The sequence below is a fragment of the Corvus hawaiiensis genome, chromosome 4 (genome assembly GCF_020740725.1).
Source record: "Corvus hawaiiensis isolate bCorHaw1 chromosome 4, bCorHaw1.pri.cur, whole genome shotgun sequence".
Taxonomy (NCBI): domain Eukaryota; kingdom Metazoa; phylum Chordata; class Aves; order Passeriformes; family Corvidae; genus Corvus; species Corvus hawaiiensis.
The window spans coordinates 20654603-20677393 of record NC_063216.1 but is presented as its reverse complement, the minus strand read 5'-3'; the positions used below and the strand labels follow the sequence as shown (position 1 = coordinate 20677393).

General features: G+C 43.8%; 1 protein-coding gene across 2 annotated transcripts in view; it reads right to left on the bottom strand.

Moving 5' to 3' along the window:
* Positions 1–22791, bottom strand: part of CREB3L2 (cAMP responsive element binding protein 3 like 2) — a 74745-nt gene that overhangs the window by 29550 nt on the left and 22404 nt on the right. For both annotated transcript variants that reach the window (XM_048300823.1, XM_048300825.1), the window contains exon 2: positions 6290–6506. In XM_048300823.1, coding sequence (XP_048156780.1) covers positions 6290–6506 — 217 coding nt within the window. The remainder of the gene's footprint in view (positions 1–6289; positions 6507–22791) is intronic.

Genomic DNA, 22791 nt, shown 5'->3' with positions numbered 1-22791 from the left:
TCCTTTTGGTGCATGACAGACGTTACACTGTCACCACGAACCACAGGGCTTGGAGGCACAGCCCACCTGGCTTCTGCACAGCTGTGACATGTATGACCATCTGCAGCCTCAGGCTCAGCTCACCACATGGTAACTATACACTTTGACGCAGATGGTGCTTGAACTTGTACCAAGGACCCATGTTTGCAAAGCTGGCCTTTTGATAAACATTCAGTCCTGACCCGAATCCTCCCTCTGAGGGCATTTTCTCTCCACATGGAGCAGTAGGATCCAGGGGTGCTCACTAGCTCTCCACCACCACAGAAGTACAGCTGTCATCTGGGAGCCAGCTAACTGCAAGGGGAAAGCACCTCTAGGAAGAGGCTCACTAGTTGTTTGTGGGGGCAATGACTGCTTGATCTGTCAGAGAAGCACCTCACCATGAACCCAAAAGGGCCTCTGCTGATGCACAGATTTTGGGCATGCTGCTGGACATGCCACTTGCAGGGAAGGAAGCTCAGTGCCCCAGCTTTGCAGTTTGAGCCTTTCCAGTCTCCCAAAGGCAAGTTGGAACCTTTCTGGAGAAATAACTGCTTCCTTCTCTTTCCTCTGGGTTCAGATGGTTCTCAGTGCCCAGCTCTGGCCTCACATAACACTCCCTGTCAGACATAAGCCCTGTTTATTATGCCTGAAATGCTGAACTCCAACGCCACTACCTCTGCCTCTCTTTGCTTTGGGAGGTGAGAGCCCACATTCATCGACAAACAGTTCCTCTTACAGATTTTCCAGATGGCATTTCCCCCTCTCAGTGCGCGCACACACTCCCACCGCAAATAATGAAACCGAAGCCCTCAGAACTGCTGCGACAAAAGAGATACTGTTTGACTATCAAACATTGGGGTCCTTTTTAAAGTGCCAGGAGAGAAAATTAAATAAAGGGGCAAAGATGAGCAGCAGTGACACACAGTAATCCCAATGCATAGCAGAAATTGCTGTTTTCATAACAAATGACCATCATTCATATCAGCACCCCCTCTTTGACCAGTGTGGAGTCCATGAAAAACCCACAGGTAATTTGTATCACTATCGAAGTTACTAAGATAGAAACAAAGACCCATCCACATATACATGGGAGACCGGAACAGACTGAGGTGGTAGCTGGATTTACAGCCTTAAAGTTGGATACCATTAATGTCCTATATAAGATTATGGGTTTTTTTCTTTTAAGGTATGTGAAAGTTATCCACAGAAGCACTGTGGTCAAATAAAACAGTTCTTTCTCTCATGTCTGAATTTTTCTCCTCACACCCCACACAGATGCTGTGAAGGCAGATCTGTATTATGGCTTCAACACACGTGAAATGGACTTGATGCTCACAGTGCATAACTAAGTGAGCACAAGCTGTCAGTGCAACACTACAGAAAAAATGAGATCACTGCTCTCACAAACAGCAGCACTGGAAGTGGGAAGAGTATTCCCATAATATGCATCATGAGGGAAACTATTCCTGGGTAATCAGTTCCTGTAGTCACTTGACAAAGAGTTTGGAGAAGAAACTGAAAATGTCCCTATATTGAGAAAGGCATGGCAACAGCTGAAGGTCCAGAAGATTCCACACCTAGGGGGAAACACCAAGGAAGTGCAGTTCATTTAGACTGTATCCCAGCAGAAATCAAGAGGGAACTCAATCATGGCCTACAAACACCTAGAGAAAGAGGTTTCAGAGAGCAGATGGTTCTTTAAAAGGAATAAAGGCTATAATGAGATCTCATCTATGTAGAACTGGAAGCTAAAGGAGGCCAGACTGCAAATAAAGCTGACAATTATTAACAGTAACCGTGTAAAAATGCCCACCTCTAAATCAAAACTAACGTCTTTCAGACATGCTGCTGCTCAACTAGGAGTTACAGGGTTGACGCAGAGTGACCTACTGAGATTGTGGACCTTGGACATATAAAAGTTCAAAAGTCTTCTCATACTTTAGTATGAATTTAGTTTTTCTCATACAAAACAATGCTTTCAGGCATTTGGTGAGACTCTTGGGGTGTCCTGTGCAAGGCCAGGAACTGGACTTGATGATCCTGATGAGTCCTTTCCAACCCAGCACGTTCTATGAGTTTAAAACTGTATATGGTGACAAGGATCGACTGCTACCTTTCCACATAAAAATCACTCAAATACAGGCCATTCCCCCTAAATGGCTTTCTCCTCATTACCTAAATAAACACACAAAAGAAAAAACAGACACAGAAAAAAAGTTGCAGGAATGTGCTCTCAAAAATTATCAGTATGGCTTTGACAGCAACTTTTGAAAGCACAAGTGAATTTCTTTGTTCATTTCTGTTTTCTTTAAAGTCAGGGCAGAGGAGATTCCCATTTTCATTGCTCACAGTGCATTGATTCAGTATTTGGAGAAAAGACAAAAGCTAGACATACCTCTCTATATATAGGCTACATAAAAAAATAAAACTAGGGTATGTAATATAACCTACTATAAATAATAAAACTCCTATGACTTACACATACACCATGGACACACATGTATATTATATGTGTGCGTACATAGGGTTACATACAAAATCTATGAAGACCAGCGTGAGCCTCAAGCCCAGAGATGCCTCTATGCAGAGACAGCACATGACACTGATTACTGCTTGTGAACTCCATACCTAAGCTAGGGTTTTTGTGCACATAGCCCTGCCTGAGAGGAGGGCTGGATTTAATGTTGAAGGGTTACTTGCACCGGAGAAGTGGGAGCCACGGTTTTTGGGGTTTTGTTTGGTTCATTTGGGTTCTTATTTGTGTTTTTCTTTTTCAAACCATGTAGGGAGATGGACTTGAAGTTTAAAAGATGAAAAAGAAAATTCAAGTTTTAAAAGCACATTACAGAAAAACATAACGTCAGCAGTAAAAAACTCAGTAACAATACAGGTTACAGTCTGGGGCCAGCCCTAGTTTTGGCACAGCCAGGAGTAAAATAGAAACACACCATTTCAGCAATCAGTCTGTCAAACCTTCAGCCAAGACAAGTCTCTTCAAATCCAAAAGTAACTTCAAAGCATTCCTGAGCAGGAAAGCACCAACAGGAGGGGCAGGTGGGGACCCAAACTAGTCTCAAAAGCAGAGCCCTCCGGGGACTGGGAAAGGAATGCACCCAGCCACCTAGGCACAATCTGAGGAGACACAGCATACAAGTGACTGGTCAGCTGTCCACTGTCTCTGCCCTGCCAGGCTCACAAAGTAAAAAACACCAGAAAAATCAAACATACACCCACCATGAAACACCCCCAGCACCTGAGCTGATCTCAGAGGATGAAGAGCCCCACAGAGATGCTGCAGGCTCTGCCTTCACATTCCTGCTTACACACCAGCCCCTCAGTATTACCTGTAGTCAGCTCCCACCTATGCATCTCACATGTCCAAAACACGGGACAGCCACTATCCCAAAGTCTGTGCCTACAGCTAACAAGATCAATGGGAGGGCAGGGAAGGACCCTACACGGACATCTCAAGTCACAAGGGGGATAACCATAGTCCCTGCTGAAACTTGGGTCTTGCCTTGCTCCTGGCTGTCTGACCCACAGCCCTCCCTTGCTAAAAGGCTGCAGAGACTGAAAAACTGAAGACGAACCTGCACCGACCGTAACAGAAAATTAGGCTTCTTTCCCCATTTCTTTACAACTGTCAGAAGTGAATCTGTGCCCCAAAAGGCTGCGATGCACAGCAAGAGATCTCCTTTACCCATCAGCCATATGCTCAGTCTGCCCTGCCAGCTTCTTCATGTCCTTTCAAGAGCATTTTCCACTCCACAGCTACCCACTGTCCTTCTCCACAGCCACTCTATAGTTGTTTCAAAAACCCCAGGGCTCAAAACTAGAAAGCAGAAACCTAGTGGGCGAGGGGGCAGTGCAGCTGGTGTGGAGAGCTGCACAGAACACAGCCTCCTTTTTTGTGCTGCAGCCTGAAGCCTTCCCCAGGCCATATGCCTTATTCACCAGTTCACGCAAACAAAAGTGATCAGCCAGCTGCAACCAGGCAGGTCAAGCCTATAAATCCCTCTCCCTCTAGTATCTTTAAAGTTTATGCAAAACTGAACCTATGAATAGATTCTCATCATGGAGAGAAACCAAATAACTAAATGCCAGATGTCTTGTATACATGTGCTTTAAAACTGACACCTTCAGAGACCCCACACTAGCAACAGGCTGCAAGTATTCAAGAAAGTTATTCTGTACAAAGTTGAGGAAATGGCCTCAATGCAGTGAAGTCAGAAGAGTAAGTGGAGAAAACCAGTGTTTGGACTTTGATTTTCTGGACACTTAAATGTGTTCTCACATTGAACTTAACGGGACTTCTCGGAAAAGTTAAACCCAGGCTTATGAGTTTCATAGGTTTTACAGTTCTAGCTCCTTTTAGAAAAACTTTATATAAGATTTACAATTACAGGAATAGGTCAATTCAGCAGCTGCAGAAATTACAGTAATGGCCAGGCAGTGGCCAGCAAGAAACAGCTCACAGGAGAAGTTACTTGTTCCCCGGCAGGAGTGGGCAGGAAAATGGAGTCAGAGCAACCAATCGCTCCACCATAATGGCTGAGAGGAAACATTAAATAACATTTTCAATGAGGTTTTGGGAGACTTGGGAAAAAACAAAAGACAGAAATAGACACTGAATGGCTTAAACCTGTCTTGAAGATCGTGTGCTGAACAAAGCTGGCCTTTTTCTCAGCCTCCATGCAACTCCTCAAAAACCACTACAGAATCATGAAGCCTTGCCATGGAAAAAAGCATGAAAACACTACAGCTGTAGGAGCTCACCAATCTGCCCAGTGGGGTGGGTATTTGGAGAATGTAAATTTTTTGGACATTCTATATGTGCCTCTCGGCCTCTGCCACTCCACAAAACCCCTCCCAGTTCCTCAGCAGCAGAGAGATGGAGGTGGAGGTGCTGGAGCACATGGACCTCCACCTCCATATCCTCTACTTTCTGGTCCCCAAAAGGACACTGGTGCTCCCAGTATCTGTCCTCTTACTCCATCAAGGGAACTGGCCTTCATCAGAGTTGTCAGGAGCACTGTGCACCTTCACTATCTAATAAGAGACGCTTTCAACTGCCAGTGTCAAACCCTGCAGTACTGCCATCCACAAAATCCTCTTTTCCTGCTCTCACAGATTCAAGGAATGAAAAATCATCAGGGTGATGCCTTTGAACATCTATCAGACAGCCAGGTTCACTCTAATACTGCAATTTCCTTTAGTATTTCTCTGAGTTTCACTGTTTTGAAGTCAACAGGTATGGAAAGGTTGTGGGCATGATTCTGGGGTTAAGATTAAATAAAATCCCAAATACCAAGAACAACTTCTCCTCCTCCTCTCTTATGAAACACTCTGCAGAGTGAGCATAAGATGAAATGTTTTCCATTCATTTGCTATTTTTAAACCCACTTGTTAATGTTTCTTGGCTTTTTAAAACATCATTGGACTACAGCTCTATTACAGTGGTCTCAGCAGTATGAATTTCTTCAGGAATTTTCCCCAAAGGAAACTCCCCTCACTTTTAGCCTAGTTTGAAGCTTCTCCCTATTAACTTCCAGAAAAGCTTGGTTTCTCATGCTCCTTCTTTTTTTCCCTGCCACAATTAATGTCTCTTGTATGTGTTAATTTTAAAATATTCACATAAAACAGCTAGGAAATATAAAAATGGAAGACTTTCTGCAGGTGATGTTTCCCAGTCATTTCCAAAACCCCTGTCCCACACTGAAAATCCTTCTCACAGGTTTTATTAGTTGTCCTCTTGTAAAATCTCTAACAGATTTCATTTTGTCCCAACAGAGCACTTGGGACTACAGAACTGTCAGCCTTTGAAGACCTGTCTGGTGGATCTTCACGAACAGCTTAGCTTGTCAGTGCTTAGCCACAAGCACTAATCTCTCTCCCTTTTATTGTAATGCAGCTTAACACTCCACTGCTTTGTACTGTAAAGCTAATGGTGAAGACATAAACTAATTATTAGGAGTTAAAGTCTGACATTGCAATTATTCCTTATAGTTACCAGATATTCATGGTCTTGCTCCTCCAACAACCACTTCACACCAGAACAAGCAGCTTGGATCTCTTCCTCCCACCATTCTTGCCTTTCCCCTTTTTCCCCTCCAGATGTTTTTAACTGCTGAATTACAGATAACTGTTAAAAATGCTATGGGTTTTCATCATTTTCTATGCATCACCATTTTCCACAGCTACAGTTCCACCAGGAACATTTCGTTACTGCATCATCACAACAAATGAACATGGGCTCAGCGTGTTGTACCTTCATTAAAGTTGTCATCAGTAGAGATGTGGGTCAAGGGAGACTGAGGTCGAGAGTCCCCACAGAGGGAATAGCTGTGTTCTGCCTGGATGAGGGGCGCTGGGGACGCCGGAGACAGTTCCACTTCCATTATTTCATTCTTCTCAGACAAGAAGGGATCATTCAAGAGCTGGCCTAGGACATCAGGTGAAAATTCATCCAGGAACTCTGTGAAGTGCTGTGGAGACAAAAAGGCAGGGGAAAGTTTATCTCCTTGCCTGTCTGTCATGCCAACCACGGGAGAGAATAGATCGGAACAATTCTATATGTGCACTGGTCATCCGTGCCAGTCAGCAGCAGGATCTACCAGCCCTAACAACCTCCTTGTCCAATCACTACTTCAAGCTGAAGAGCTACAGCTAGAACAAAAGTCCTCTCAGAGGCATACATTACAACAGAAGAGCCTGTCATTAAACTGCAACAAAAATGGGAAATGGAAGCATGGTACTCATGTCCTGAAGCAGCCTCCTCCTGCCACACCAAAGGTACACACTACAGTGCGACACCAAAAATGGGAAAGCACATTTTTCCCAGACAGAATGAAAGATCCTGCAGGAACTATCACCTGAACATTTTGTGCGTGGAATAGAATATAGGGGGTTAATGTTCACTGTAGCACAGAACAAAAATGAAACACATTCCAGCACAAACTTTGACACCACACACGACTATTTTAGCTGTGCAGAACATTCTGTGTGCTCCAGGAAAACGAGTCCATGCACATCCACAGCCAAGCTATTAACACGCTTGCTATGAAATGGGTTTCCTGACTGATTTATGTATCTATTTTAGAAGTAGCATTCCACCTAGAGCCCATACCCAGCTTCTAGGCCCCAGAGCTAAAGCTCCTGACAGCCAGTACTAATAACCACTTTGTCTATTGCACTGAATTCATTACACCAGCAGCACGTTAGATCTGTATGTAGCAGAGTAACTTCATGTTTGTTATTCAAAATGAGCACAAACCAAACCTTGCAATCTATTTCCTCCAGACCCCAGTGCAGTTCCCATCAAGCCAAAAACTTTGTCTCATCTCGTTTCCAATGTCAGAAAACTGTATCTTTGACAGATGAAAAATCTGCACTGCAACAAATCATTTCTGTTCATCTCATTCACACAAAGAATTCTATTTTTGTATAAAAATACTTGCACAGTGAATTGTAATGAGATTTTCTGAACAATGAGGCATTATCTACCATCTTATATAGGAATCTTTGTCAGCTGAGGCATGATGCTATAAAAGTCTAGGTTTGATTTGTTTAGTTTTTGCAAGCAGAATTGATCTTGGCTCTTCATCTTGCTCTCTCCTGCAGAAACAAACACTGAAATTCAAGATTCAGCTTCCTGTAGGCTAAATTAAGAACTAAACAAGTCAATATTGTATAAACCCACAAGGGAAGCGGTGTGCTCACACCCTCATGCACTCACATTTCACAATTCCAGCAGCACCTGTGGCCTTGAAGCCTCATGCTGAAAACCCTGAGCACAGCCAGCTCTCACAAAGTTCCTTGGATGTTCAAGCACCTCTTCCAAATGCTAACTGTGCCTTTTTTCTAAATCAGTAAGTCTTGAGTCAATTCTGACTCTGAGGAAAAGAAAATATTGACTGAATACAAGGCAATAAACAGAGAACCACAGTTGCTATGCTGGAATAACAAGCTAGCTCAAGAAAAGCCTTTACAAATGGCAACAAAGATTTGTAGTCTCATATTTACTTACTGTAAATGATAACGCTAATAAACAAACTCTTAAAGGACTCTGCAAGAGGATCATGACCACCTTAGAAAGCCTCATTTATTTTAATTTTGATACCCAAGGACTCACTAGCACTTCACAACCAGGTGCTTCCCAGCAAGGATAGAAGTATAAACTACAACACCCCACTATGCAAAGAAGAAAGAAAAAGGATGCACAAGAGTAGCTGAACAGCCTGGAGCATCAATAAAAACACTGAGTAAAACAAGGTAGGCAGCCATTAATGTGTAAACAAGGGACAGAAATACTTCCCAGCCATGAAAGAAGTCAAGGATGAACCTATAAAAAAGCAGTGCCTTTCTTAGGGACAATGTTTTTCCCTCCAGTCTACACATTTCTTTTCATTTGGAGTAACAGCAAGAGTCAATTATATTTGTTTGCATAATTTCCTAAAGCTGGAACATTTCTTTCTTTCCAATGCTTGCATGCATTACTCAGACTGATGAGTAGCAGATGCTGAAATATGGCTGCTACAATATTTGTACCGTGGTTTCTACTTGGAGCTACTTTACCACCAGCATCATCCAATTTCAGGATGTCATCCTTGAAAATATCATACCTACATATTGACTTAGTCTGACACTACTTAGATGTTATAACTTAACTGAAAGAAACATGGCCACAGGCTACTCAGCTGTTTTTGGCAAATTCACAAATAAAGACTTTTATCAGTCTTCTGTCTATCACTGTTTTGATATGGAATAAAAGCTTATCAAATGCTATTTTACTTTTCCATTTGACTGAAGTTAAGTCCATCAGATTCTTTTTTTCTTCCTTTCTGAATGGGGAATTTCCCTAAAACCACTTCAGAAAAAGCAAAGGAGGAAACAAACATTCAACTTCAGAAAACCAGAGAGAAAGAGAACCTTGGGGTGGGGAAGGATGTTCAACATGTTCGTCAATATTTGTGCTTTCTCCTTTTCACATGCCGCTGCAAAGCAGCAAGCTGTGAGCAAGAAAAGAATATGCATTTATAACAGAATTGTCTGATAGCAAATAAATGGTTGGTTTCTAAAGTGATTTTCTAGTTTCATTATAATTCTCAAGGTTAGTTTTAATGGTCTGTGATATAATGTTGAACACTGGTTCATAGAGAAACCTAGAACAACTGCCACAGGTCAGGCTCTGCAGCTACTGAACTCACCAAACAGACAATTTTAGGGATCTGGACTTCTCATTCTGTGATTATAAAAATCACAGACTCCTTGATTTACAGGAATCTTTCATATGTTATACACTTCTCTACTACAGTGAATGCTTAAAGCTAGATCACCTATTGTCCTTAATAAAACAATTGTCTCATTGAAAGTGGCTCCATTTGCTTAGAGAACTAAAGAAGAAAAGGCATTTGAGCAGCAGCTAAAGCAGAAACCATCCGGGGGCAGTCAGGCCTCCAGCTCTGCAAAATCTCCACGTACACCTAAGCTGCTCCTTCTGTCTCTTCAAAGCACGTTCTCCCATTGCCAACGCCCCCCCCCACCCCATCCTCCCCTCTCTGCTTCCACATGCACCTCAGCGGTCATCAGCCACTTCCATAGCTGGAAAGCCCCAAAATAACCCTCAATTTTGACACAGCAGCAACCACCCCTGCAGCCAGGAACAGGAAAGGGCAATTTGGGAAGGAAACTGAGACTTTTACCCTTAGAACCTTTTTTGCTTGCAAAAGAAAGAAATTCTTTGTCTATGGCTTTCAGCTGGGCATCTTTCACCCAGAGAGCTCACCTTTACAGAAATTTTAAAAAGAGAGGAAAGAGCACTTGCACTGAGAATCTGCCTTTTTTTCTTCTTTTCCCTTTTTGTTGTTAATACCTCTGTAGACAGCCCAGCTGCCAGTTTCCTGCTATCCTCACACCCCACTGGCAGCCTCAGCACTAATTGCAGACATGTGTTGGTACAAGGAGTCTGTTTGAATTATTAAACTATTCTCACCACATAGCAAAGAGCTGTGTTCAGCTGGGATTTTAACCTCTGTAAAAAGTCAGGGATTTAGGACAGATGTTACCTTATCTTCCACCTCCCCTTCCCCCCCTGAAAAGACAAACAAAACAGCAGCACTCCTGTTTACACACAGAAAGCAAACTGCAGCCCCGTGGAGTTTCAGCACTCATCTGGCTGAACATTGGCTCATGCCTTTATCCTGGGTGTTTTTGGGGAACACAAACACCTCCAGACATCACGTTGCAGTAAGCAAACAGAGGAAAGCTCTCACATCCGGGTGCACAGGGGATTTTTGGATAGCTCTTCGAAAGTAGTATTTGGCTGCAGACCAGCTGTGCCGAGGGCTGCAGCTCTCCACAGCATCTGCCTGTTCCTGCCACACAAAGGCCCTTTTCTCCAACTGCCTCGGGGACCAGGGCTTTTTTTCCCTCTTGTTTGATCAAATGAAGATCTGTGAAGTAAAACACTCAGGTTTTGCTAGGTGCATGGCAGTGCTGGCTTCTCCACCAGCTGACCTGAAGCCAGATGAGAGCAGCACTACCCCAATTAGTCGTTTGAAGATAAGACACTACCATGCCTAAAAATGAAAGTCATCTTCAGAAAACTGACCTTCTAAGAACCCATTAAAAAAGAAACGCAGAGAAGTCAAGAGTCCCAAATGACACTTCACAATTATATTTATATTTTTAAACAAGCAGCAGGCCTTGCAGAGCCTGGAAAGTGCACTGCATCAGCTGCCAGTCCCACACACCGACTGCAGCAGCAGAATCCCACCTTCTCCAGCAGAGCCACCCCAGAGGAGAGCTGCAGTGACAGCACCCTGGCACACTGCAAAACTAACCCTGCTCTCCCAGCAGACCAGGGCAAGGCAGCCATGCAACGTGACTGGGTTATAACCACCCACAAATATTCCAGGTATTACCCTCCTGGGAGTTAGTGGCTCCCTCCTGGCTCACCCTGAAGTCTCCCCACCCTGGAGGGATCAGTCACCCCTCCACAGGAGGAACTGTCAGGTACACAATAGGCACTCATGGGATAAAAAAATATCCCACCATCCACCTGTAGGTACAAAACAGCCTGGGTTTTACATCTTTATTCTACTGTAAAATCCTTCAATGTCTATTCAGTAACTATACTGAAATTCCTTCATTTGTGGGAGACTATGAAGAGTAATCCAAAACTGGTATTTGAAACCAGCAAAGAGATCCACTGTAAGAGCAGACACAATTGTTTGCAGTCTCACACCACCATTTACTCATTTTAAGCACAAAAAAAAAAAAGTGGTCAGATTAAAAAAAATCCTCTAAGTGAATAACATACAGGTTGTGTCACCAGCAAAACAAATGCCAGGAAATTCAGAGCCAATAGATTTACATGGTAATTAAATCTGCACATCTTCCCAGCTTGCTCAGGTTACACAGTTGGAAATGCTGAAGTTCATGCTGAGCAAATCTCATAATCCCCCCCATTATGTACACATGTATGCACACACTTCCATTGCAAACACTCAAATATTCCACCCCACAACCAGCAAAGAAGACATGCATTTATTTTTAACTAATCAGGGGGATTTTTCAAGAACCATGCTTACTCCTTTGCCTTTCCATCTTCCAAAATATTCTTTCACTTTCCTCTTTAACAACCCCCATCAAAAAAAGTATTTTGTATTTAAAAAAATAACTAAAACCTAAATGAAACTCTTTAATAGACAGGACTAAATATGGGTTAAAAGAAAGAAAAACAAAAGACAAAGAAAGAAAGAAGCTCTTGTGCAGTCGAGGCAAGAGTGAGAAACAATCCTCAAGATCAATCTTTTAAGTCCACTGCCTGCAAGCAGAGAAAAGGATGCTATTGCTCATTCCTAGCCCAAGTCTCTTGGGAGTCATGCAAAATAGGAAAATCCTTCTCACGTTCCCCTGCCCTTCCCCCAGTGCATAGCTCTTGGATCTAGCCTAACTTTTCAATAGGCTGGGTGCATGTTTTGCTATTTCCCACCCTCTCCCCAAAAAGCCAAAGCCAGAGGAGTGAGTCACTGGGGCCAGAGCAGTGAGTCAGTGAGCTGGAAGCCCTTCAGAAAGGCTCCCCCCCATGTGAGTCCCTGACTGAGACCTCAAAGTACATTATTAATTCTGGGTTGCAAGTTACCATTTGGAATATGCTCTCAGGTCAGATGTAGCTGTTCTTTTGTCTCAGCTCTTCCCCACCCACTCCTCCATCCCTTTTTTTTTTTGCCAGCTTGAGCAGCACAACCACAGAACACTAAACCCCTCCATTACTTGTCCCCATGCCCTTCCCCTCACCCAGAGAGCAGCAGGGTCACAATTCTTTACCCCCAGCGACTGCAGAAGCTGCAAGACAGGCCTGACTGACCCATCTGCATCTCAGGACCCTCCAAGCCACCAAGAGCAGGGGCAAGCCTCTCCCTGCCACCTTCAGCTAGTAGTGTGGCGCACACTACACAAGGAGGGGAACTCAGCTTCCAAAACTTAGTCACTGGGGTCTCCAATGACTTTTGGCACCCACACAAGATACCTGAAGAGACCAGTTATGTGTTAAAAGCTATGTAGTGAAGACAAGTATGTTTGGTTGGTTTGTTTGGGGCTTTTTTTGCCCCAGCTATGCTCCAGGAATGCAGTGCCAGTGATAAATATTTGCTGTGAGATAATAATAATTTGCTTGGTTACACCCCAGGTATACCTCCAGGCTTTACGGAAGGAACTTGCATTTACTGCAAGTTTTACATGAAACTAGTGTCTTCTGTGTAACTCACAGTGTTAAGCAAAAAAATAAACAGTGAAGAAAGTTTTACAGTTCAACAGTGGGCATATTTAGGGTCTTGTTTGCTGCCTGAGAGCTCGGCAGCAGGGACAACACATTTTGTTGCTGCACAGCTGGTTTATCTTACAGCCACTTTTTAAAGAACATGGCTGCTCCAGTTCCCTCCTGACAGGAGACAGATCTTAACAATATAGGAGAGTTTTACACCGTTTGGGCACACTACACTTGGCTTCATTTAACATCTTCCCTCAACATAGCAATGGGAGGGCATGAAAGCAAAGAAAATTAATCTCAGGCCTCAGGTAACAGCATCCCTTGTTGATGAGTACAGATGAGCCCTTTGTAAAGGGCACAGCCAGCACAATTCCTGTATTTTAAACAAAATCTACTTGCATGCATTTTAGAGATCACAGAACATCTCAAGTTGGAAAGAACCCGTAAAGATCAAGTCCAACTCCCAGCTGACTTTAGAGTTATAACAGGAAGGAGGAAAAGATAACCACTGATAGTACTGCTGGTTGTCCAGCTATCCTACATGGACACAAAGGATGGCTAGCATCATGTAGCTCAGGGATGGTTCCTTAGAACAGGGATGCTGTAACCTGCCCTGCAGGCCAGTGACAGCTCGCTCATCTGCTCACCCTGCAAGGTCCTGGTGCAGCTCCCACAGGTTAAGCAGCACTTGAAGTTCCCAGCCCCTGTCCACAGGCATGACCTCCCAGAAATAAAACCCTGCCAGTGGGCACACTGTTAGGAGACCTCAGAAAAATCATAACTTCACATCTAAGTTCCCATTAGTGCAGAGGGTCTTCTGCAGAACACAGATGCTTTCCAGCTCAGCTGTTTCATGTTTAAAGTGTTCTCAACAGCCTCCTCCATGAGGACCAAATTAGTGTCTTTCAAAGGAGGATCTTTCAGTAGTCTGACTGCTATAGGTAGGAAACAACTTCTGCTGTATCAGCAGTGCTTGCTAGTCCTGACTGACAGGACACTTGACATTTAAAATAAAAATCCTTATTTTCTTCTTCAACAGTGTTTCTTCTTTAATGGTTGCAAAGTTTAAATGGCAGGGTTCCAGCTTGAAGGAGCCGTCGTTCTTTCTTTTTCCTAGCACTGGCTGCAAACCTACCCACCACCCATCAAAATCCTGCTCTTTAATTAAAGCTGTCTGTTATTACAAAACAAGTAAGGCTTTATGATCAGTATTGGCAGCTTAAAGAGAGATTGGGCATTTTATATCACAAAAGAGTTAGTAGTCTTTGTTTTACAGATTTATAGTACTGAGTGTGGGGGGTGTTCTGCTGCCTTGTTTGTTTGTTTTTAAGAATAGAAGCATAGAACCTGAGGCTTGAAAAGACACAAATTTAAGCTCCTCAGTGTTTATTTAGACACTCTTCAGTTTTGAAGAGTCAGACTATCAAGTGCCTAAATGCAGACACCCCAAGCTGATTATCGAAAATATGAATCAGCTTTTATAAAAACTGCCAAAAATTCATACACTGAATGGTTGAAATTGCAGATGTGTGTATAGTTTAAAAAATAAAAAACACACCATGCACATATAACCCTTTCTTGAACTCAAGAAACAGGTGCTTGAGAACAGTGGAGGGAGAAAAAAAAATGGAGTGCTTTTGTGAAACCAATGTAAAGAAATCCACAGGTCATATTGCCTGGAGGATGAACTGCCCAGCCTGATGCAGAACTCAAGGATCAGCAGCCTTTGGCTAGCAATGACCTTAGCTGCCACAGGGTTTAGACCCTGCCCAGCAGAATTTCTGTCTCAATCACACAGATATCTACTATCAGGGCAGAAGGAGAAACAGCACTGGCAGGACTTTGTGTTCAGTGCTGCTGTCACTGAGGGTTACACATTAAGTACCGTGCACTAAAAAAGCTGGTTGTGTGTCAAATACTACTCCAGTGTGTGATCTCACCAGACAGTGAAACAAACAACCTTTCCAAACAAGTCTTCTACCTTGCTTTCAGTAGAAACATCCTGGGGTTTGATCTGGCGTACCTCTCATCCTTCCCATAAGCTTGCACTAAGCCCAGACACCAAGGATGCATACAGAGCTAGTACTCTGTCAACAGCAGGTATCATCACAGATTTCCCATCCCTGACTGTCAAAACGTTTCCAGCTTACAACTTTGTAGCAAGTTTCATGTCAAACCTGCTACTGGCCCAGCAAGCTACATGAGCAGCAGTGTGACAGCACTTGATGGTGACAACACTGGGGAAGAACATCCCCACCTTGTACCTGAAACAGAACATGGTTTTTAAAGCCATGACGCTGGAGCTGCTCCAGATGAGCCAGCCCTACCAAACCCATCCCACAGCAAAAAGGCTTGCATTTTGAAGCCACCCCCAGTGGTCCTCTGTACCATGAGAGATGGATACTTCCAGACACCCACGTTGGACTTGTACAGCCTTAACTCTGCAGAAATTCACACAGGAACCCACAGAAATGGTTTTGGCACCTCATTTTGTATGGACCAGTACTTCCATCAGCACTGGTACTCTGGGACCCTTCCTCTGAGGAAAGACGCATTTCATTTTATGTCAAAACAAGAGTGCGGGTGGGTCACTTGGTTTTGACTCGTGTCAAAGCCAGACAAAGTTTGTTTTGGAGCCCTGCTGAAAGCTGCAGAAAGGCAAAAAGGAGACAGGATATGAACAAGATCAAATAAATATACAATTACAAGCACACATAACATGCATCTAGACAAATTGTTTTAAGACATCCCATACTTGAGAGCTGCTGTTCCACTTCCTATGACAAGCCTTTTGTCACAGTGCCAGTAAACATTACTTCACTCAGCTTTATAAAAAATAAATAAATAAACAATGAGTGGTACTGGACTAAGGTTCAGGACCCAAAATAGCAGTATATAGAAACATCTGTATCCTAAGACCAGGTTTTAAACAAAAACAAACTTGTGAGCTTGTATCTCCCCTCTGCATCCTTCCAGAGATGCAGGGACTTGTGGAACAGGTTATCTAGCAAGAGGTATGGTGGCTCTTTCCTCGTGAGTCCTGGGAATACAGGGGAGACTCTCAAACCAGCATTGCCATCATTTGCCTGTGAACTGATCTTTCAGCTTCTTTCTTTAGCCCTCTCCCACTCAGAGCACCCCTCTCCTTCATCTCTACCTCCTCTCTGTACCTTCCATTTCCAGGCCTTTGCTCCCAAGCAGGTGAAAGAGAGGCCAAGCTACTCATCCCCTTGCAGGACATAAAGAAGATCAGCAGAACTGGGAATGAAGCCGCAAACTGTGGGCAAAGACTCTGGAGGAACAGAGCCAGAAAAGCAAGGGAGCAGAAGGGAAACAACAGGAGGAGGCAAAGTCACAGCACCTGGAAAGGGATAAAATAAACCAGTGACAGATAAGCAGCATATTAAGATTGTGCAAGAACTTCCTCCATCCCCAGCTGTGCATTTTTGCCAAGCGTCACTGCCTTTTGTGCATTGCCATTTAAATCTCAGCACATTACAGTGCTCACCCTCATGACAGCTCTGGACCTTCTCTCATTTGTTCCTCCCCACCTGAAACACAAAACCACTTCCATCTCACCATGGCAGGTGAAGAGAAAACCACACAGGGAAAACAAACATGCTTGCCATGGGAACATGAATATTATATATTTGGGCTAGTGGGAGAAAGGAAAAATTACCAAGAATTAACATAAATCAGAATCTAGAAGACAAGAAAGAGTTAATAGAAAATACAATTCAGAGGGAGAAGGCGTGCTTCTGAGTTTTTCAGGATCCAGAGGAATGTTAATTATAGATCAGGCCACTGCTTGGCTGCAGTTATTGGGGGGAGAAAAAAGAAGATCAAAATGTTTAATTGAATATTCCTGGGAGGGGGCGGTTCTGAATTACCGCTTTTTATATAAGAACAGATGATACAGCCATCCCACAGGATGCTAATGAAATGACTTTTATCCCAACAATAATGGAAGAGAATATGGAAACAGCTACTCAAAGTTGGCCATTTTAATTAGTAGACCTAGAAAACTTCCATCTATAAAGTCTAAACAGAGCTTCTAAGGAGCTCTTGAAACTATTTTCAGTAGGAGACAATACTGATGGACTGTAAAAGATAATATGAAAATATTTAAGTGTAAACAAGGCAACCAAAGTAACATCAAGTTAACCTACCTACTGTTTATGATGAAGGGAAGCGATGGAAAAGGGAAGAGAGTAGTTAAGAGTCCAAGAATTTCCAAAGGAAAGAGAAATCTAATTTATAATTCCACAATAACTGATAATCTAGTTTCTCAAATTTTATCTCTTTCTGAAATAATATTACAAGCTTAATACCTCTTGTACCATAAGGCAATTGACTTGGTGCTATACAAAACAAAGCCGGAGCGAGATGAAGTCAACAGGCCTCATTCCGTGTGACAAGGAAATCAGAAATCTCCATATGTGAAACAAAAATGAGCTGATCATGCCACACATTTTCAGTGGGTTCCCACAGGGATCAGTTCTTGGCCCCAGACTCCAATATTTTATCAATGACCTGAGAGGAAAAGCCTCTGAAGGTTGCAGATAATGCAATATCAGCAGGGGCAGTGAGTAACAAAAAGGCCAGGTCACAAAAGCAAAACACAGAGAACTCAGTAAGCAGCCATAAACAAGAGACATGTCTTAAGTAAAGCTGAAGGTTAAAAAAAAAAAAAAAAAAAAAAAATGTATCTTATGGTGCAAAACCAAAAGGCTCCAAGTCACACTTGGGCAACTGACAATCAGAAGCCAAGACCCCAGGACTCTGGGAGAGACATGGCTGAAGAAACCCCTGTGGGACAGGTACCACAAGCACTGGGTCCTGGGGATGAAATACTGCAGATGTGTGCTCATACTCCAAATGCAGGAGACACCTGCTGCACTTCAGGTTGAGCCCCTCAGCCAGTGCTGGGGTTTCACACAGTTCCAGGAGCAGTCAAGCACTGGGGACTCTTGCAGGGCCATCCCACGCTGTGGGGCCAGCACCCAAAGAACAGCAGGGAGGTATTGCAGAAATTTCGCCTTTTTTATCTATTTAGGACTTCTTTTGTTTGTACTTGTTTCCTAAATGAGGCTTCATATTTAAAAGAAGTGTCCCTATAAAGCTCAACCCCCAGCTACAGCTTTGTACTGCAGCCTCATGCCAATCACACAAGTTGCTGCGTAAGTCTGTGCTCCCTGCAAAACCCAGAGCACATGAGTTTGAGGACTTCAGAAGACAGAGAGGTGTGAAGCACAAATTTCTCCGTGCTCATGGTGGATGCAGCTGCTACTGGCCACAGCCAGGCTCCCCTCCTACACCACCAAATTTCAAAAAAAAGGAAGTTGAACAACTGGAGAAAGTTCAGAGAATCACAAGAATCACTATAGAAAGGGAAATCTTGCCTCAAAATAAAAGCAAAGGAGAAAAGAAGAAACCAATGTATTCAGCTTATCAAAGAGGAAACAAATGCAGACCATGAATGTTCTTAAGTAATGAAACAGGGAATAAGACTCAAGAGGATGGCTCTACCAGCTTGCAGCTAAGTTTTCAAGCTGGAGCCAGATCCACTCACTGCGGTTCACATTATTAAAAAAGGGGAGAACAATCAATCATGAAGGAACAGTGTGAATTCTTCAACCCAAGCCATTCTTAACTGAAGACTAGAGACCGCCCTAAAAAGATATGCAGGAATTCAAACAGGAAACAATCTGGGGAAGTTTTATAGCCCTTGATTTACATAAGGTTAAAATAATTCATCATAATTGTTTCCTTTGGCCTTCTGGCAGCAAAACAAGGCTGTTTACTTGAATGGCAGCATGCTCTGGAGAAACTGATGCAAACCCAGAGCTGGGAAACTTGCTGATACGGCTTTGCATTCCTGTATTGCAGATAACTTGATATCCTTATCAGGAAGGCAGCTGGGGAACACAGTTCAAGAACCCAGGTTTAAGACCAAAGGTTGTTCATGTTAGACACAACTGCCCCGCTCACAAGCCTGCTCCAAACACAGTGCTCAGCAAACTTCAAGTGGCCGGCACATCCCACAGCATTAGCCCACTGAAAGCCTTTTCCCTTGTTTGTTTTTAAGGCTGGGTTCTCCAGCTCTGCTGCACAAGTGAGTCAGCTTTCCTCCCCACACCAGAGGGCTGGTGAGGGCACTAGCTGGGAGACAGAGCCCCTACCACTTGCCATCACTCCAAGAGCCACACCTCAACAGCAAGCTGGGAGAGGGTCTCAGAGGAAAGATTTGGCAAGCTTGCATTGGATTTCAGGGTTTCTCTATCAAAGAGACTGAAAACACAAACACGCATGCAAACTATCCCGTCTTTCTGAAACTGATTTGTTCCTCAGGATCGGAGGGGCAGCTGCATCTGCAGCCACAGCACGAGCAAATGCCTGTGACAAACTGCGAGGACTCACAAGCCCAGAGCACTGTGATCATTTTCAGAGTCCACATTTAATTTCTACATCCAATAGATGGTCAGTTTCAGTGGTGATGGGAGACTCCCCATGAGGCCAAGCGAGAGGAATGCCGAGGTGCATGAGGAAATTAAAAGGGAGCTTCCATGTGAAGGGATTTGCTTCAAAAGAAGTCATTTAGTAGTTGCTCATTTCAAAGTCTCTTTTAAGTCTTCTAGGTAGTAAAGCTCCATGTGTCTGGGCATCTCTTTCAGGACCTATCATCCTTTCCAAGTGCCAAGTCTGCAGCAGCAGAAGGCTGCCGATAGCAGAGAAATCAAAGGCAAGTAACTTTACTCTTGCTTTAAATCTGACAAAGAGCATAAACACAAGCATGCAATGTGCAACCCTGTTCAAACACACACAGAGAGGTTACTTGTGTTCCTGTTTTACATTAGAAACAAGCTTTTTTTTAAAAAAAGTTTTTAAAGCTTTTTTAGTTTGATAAAGAAAAGCTTTAAAAGCAACCAGCTGACAGAATGGAAGGAGAGGGAGCATTTAAGGAAAGCAGGAGTTTCATCCAGTTTTAAAGATTAATTACAAGATTAATGCCAGCAGGCGATGTGAGTTTCTGGCACTGAAGCAGAAGGTGCTCCAGCCAACACCTCCAGCCAGCACACACACACGCAGCCCTGTGCAGCATCTTCCCCATCCACATCTCCCAAATGCTAGCACACAAACAAAGCCGCTTTCACTTGTAGCACTGAAATTTAATTAATTGGATATACCGAGCAAGCGAGTGAGCTGTGCAACGTGGAAGATGCCTCTCCTGAGACTGCTGAAAGAGCCTGCCAGCATCCTGGGGACAGCGACGGCGCAGGGAAGTATCAGACATTGCATAAGCGAAGGCACACATAATCGCTCATTCCCGCTATCCCAGCCGGGGCTAGCTCAGACCCCTGCCAGCCGCGGCCAAGATCTACTCCAGCTATTCAGAGGCGGCTGGGTGCCTGAATGGGGGAGAAAGGAGGGGAGACCCAGCCTGGGGATGTGCCTGGGTAAGGACATGGGACCTGTCCCAGCACCCAGCCAGTACCTCCAGGGGCCCCTTGGCTCCTGCTTGTGCAACCATTACCCCACAGCTTAGAAGCGGGGGGAGTAGGGTGGAAAATGTGGTTTTTCCAGACTTTATCAACACATTTTCCTTCTTCTAAGGAAAGAAATATGGCCTGGTGGTTAGAAGGCTGGGCAGGAGCTGCTGTCCCACACTGCCTGGGCCTCTCATCCCCTGAGGCAAAGGCATCCTTTGCCTCTTCATTCCACACACCCAAGGGCAGTAACAAAGCGATACTCTCCAGTCACAAGGGAGGGATCTCAAGGATAGTGGTATGGGAGATTGCATCACATTCAATGCCAAAATTATCAGGATCATAAGAAAACCAGAGACAGCTGGGACACAGAGAAAGCCCCTTGTTGCAGGGCACAGCACTGGACACTGCACCAAGGCCAGGAGTGAGAGACACACACACACAAGCACTTGGAACTGTTTAGGTTGGAAAATACCTTTAAGATCATCAAGTCCAACTCAGCATTGCCAAGTCCAACACTGAACCTTGTCTTCAAGAGCCACATCTGCATATCTTTTAAAAATCCCTGGGGATGGTGACTCAACCCCTTCCCTAGACAACCTGTTCCAATGCCTGACAACCCTGTTAGTAAAGAAAATTTTCCTGTTATCCAATCTAAAACCTCTTCTAGGGCAACTTGAGGCCATTTCCTCTTGTCCTACCGCTTGTCACTTGGGACAAGAGACCCACCCCACATTGCTATGACCTCCTTTCAGATAGCTGTACAGAGAGCAAGAAGGTCAACCCTGAGCCCCCTTTTCTCTAGACTAAACAACCCCAGCTTCCTCAGCAGTTCCTCATAAGATCTATGCTCCGGATCCTTCACCACCTCCACTGCCCATCTCTGGACTTGCTCCAGCACCTCAATGTCTTTCCTGTCGTGAGGACAAACACCGGATTCAAGATGCCACCTCAACAATGCCACATACAGTACTTCAGCCTCTGAAGGCTATCCAGAGGTAAAGTGCAAGCTCAGGAGCTCAGAAATCAAAATCTGTATTCAAATTTCAGGTGCTGTGATTTCTTCCATGCAGCCTGTAAGCCACATGTGGTGCATGGCCACACAAGACCCCACTTCCAGGCACCAACCCAGCACAGCCCCCCGCATTACACAGCTTACACAGAAAGCACCCAAAGGGAGGAAAATTCTCCCGCAGCTAAAGGAGTCTGTTTGGCTCTAGGGAAACACAGGTACAGAGCCAGAAAAATAATCAGGGGAACCTTGTACTGCTTATCAGCAATGTGTAAACTCCAGAGCCAGCTAGGACTATATATATATAGATATATATACATGTGTATGTGTGCTTGTGTGTTTGTGTGTATTAAATATAGATCATTTTTTTAACACCACACCGTTGGCTGCATTACATTTTGGATGAGCATCTGCTACAGACCATCTGGACTGGGAGGGAGTGAGACCAAAACGCTATGGGACTTTTGAGGAATTTGAAACTTGCAGCGGATTTTACACAGAAAACTGTTGCGTAAGGGACACTGACAAATGTGTGTTATCAGGAAGGTTCTTTAACTAAGACAAGGAAAAAAAAGAAAGAGAAGTGATCCTAAAACTGCTGCTTCCTGTGGGGGTTGGAGCTGGCTACAGACGACAGTACTGACTTCATAGCACTTAAATTCAGCATCATGAAATGGAACCAAACCAAGTTGTCAGGACATGCATCAGTGTGCCAGAAGATCAAGCGCTGAACTGATGTTGCCCCAATGAACTGAAAGTGGTACCTGACTTTCAGTGGGTTAGCACAGAGTATCTTATGCTTCCATCAAAAAATAAAAGCACATCAAAGCCACACAAGTTCTTATTCATTAAATTAACACACAAGAACAAATGGTTCCTGTCTAAGCATTCCGACATCCTTCTGACCAAGAGAGCTTCACATTCGTAATGTTTATGTGTAGATAGAATGTCAACCACTTCCCTGGGCAGACTGTTCCAATATTTCACAACCTCTTCCACAAAAATATTTTTCATATTATCTAATCTAAACCTAACCTGATACAGTGTCAGGCCATTTCCTATTGGTTGTTACCTGGAAGAAGAGACTGACCCAACCTCCTTTCAGGTAGCTATAGAGAACAGTAAGGTCTCCCCTGAGACTCCTTTTCTCTAGGCTAAACAACCCAGCAACCTCAGCCACTCCTCAGAAGATTTGTACTCCAGACCCTTCAGCAGCTTCTGTTCTCCAGAGACTAGAGCAAAGTTTTACAAACTAGAAGATTTTATAAATCAAGGCTCACAATAATCACATCTTATGCAATAATAATACAAAGACTCAGACGTGCCAAAACTAAAACCATCAGTTTTTCAGAATTTCTGAGCATCCTCCTCTCTGTGCTTCTATTTTTAGGTTTTTTTAAAATTTTCTCTGGTTGCAAGAGCTGCAAAGTCTAACAAAGGAAACTAAAGAATATGAAATAAGTTCAAGTTTGCAGAGTCCACAAACTTCCTCAGAGAAG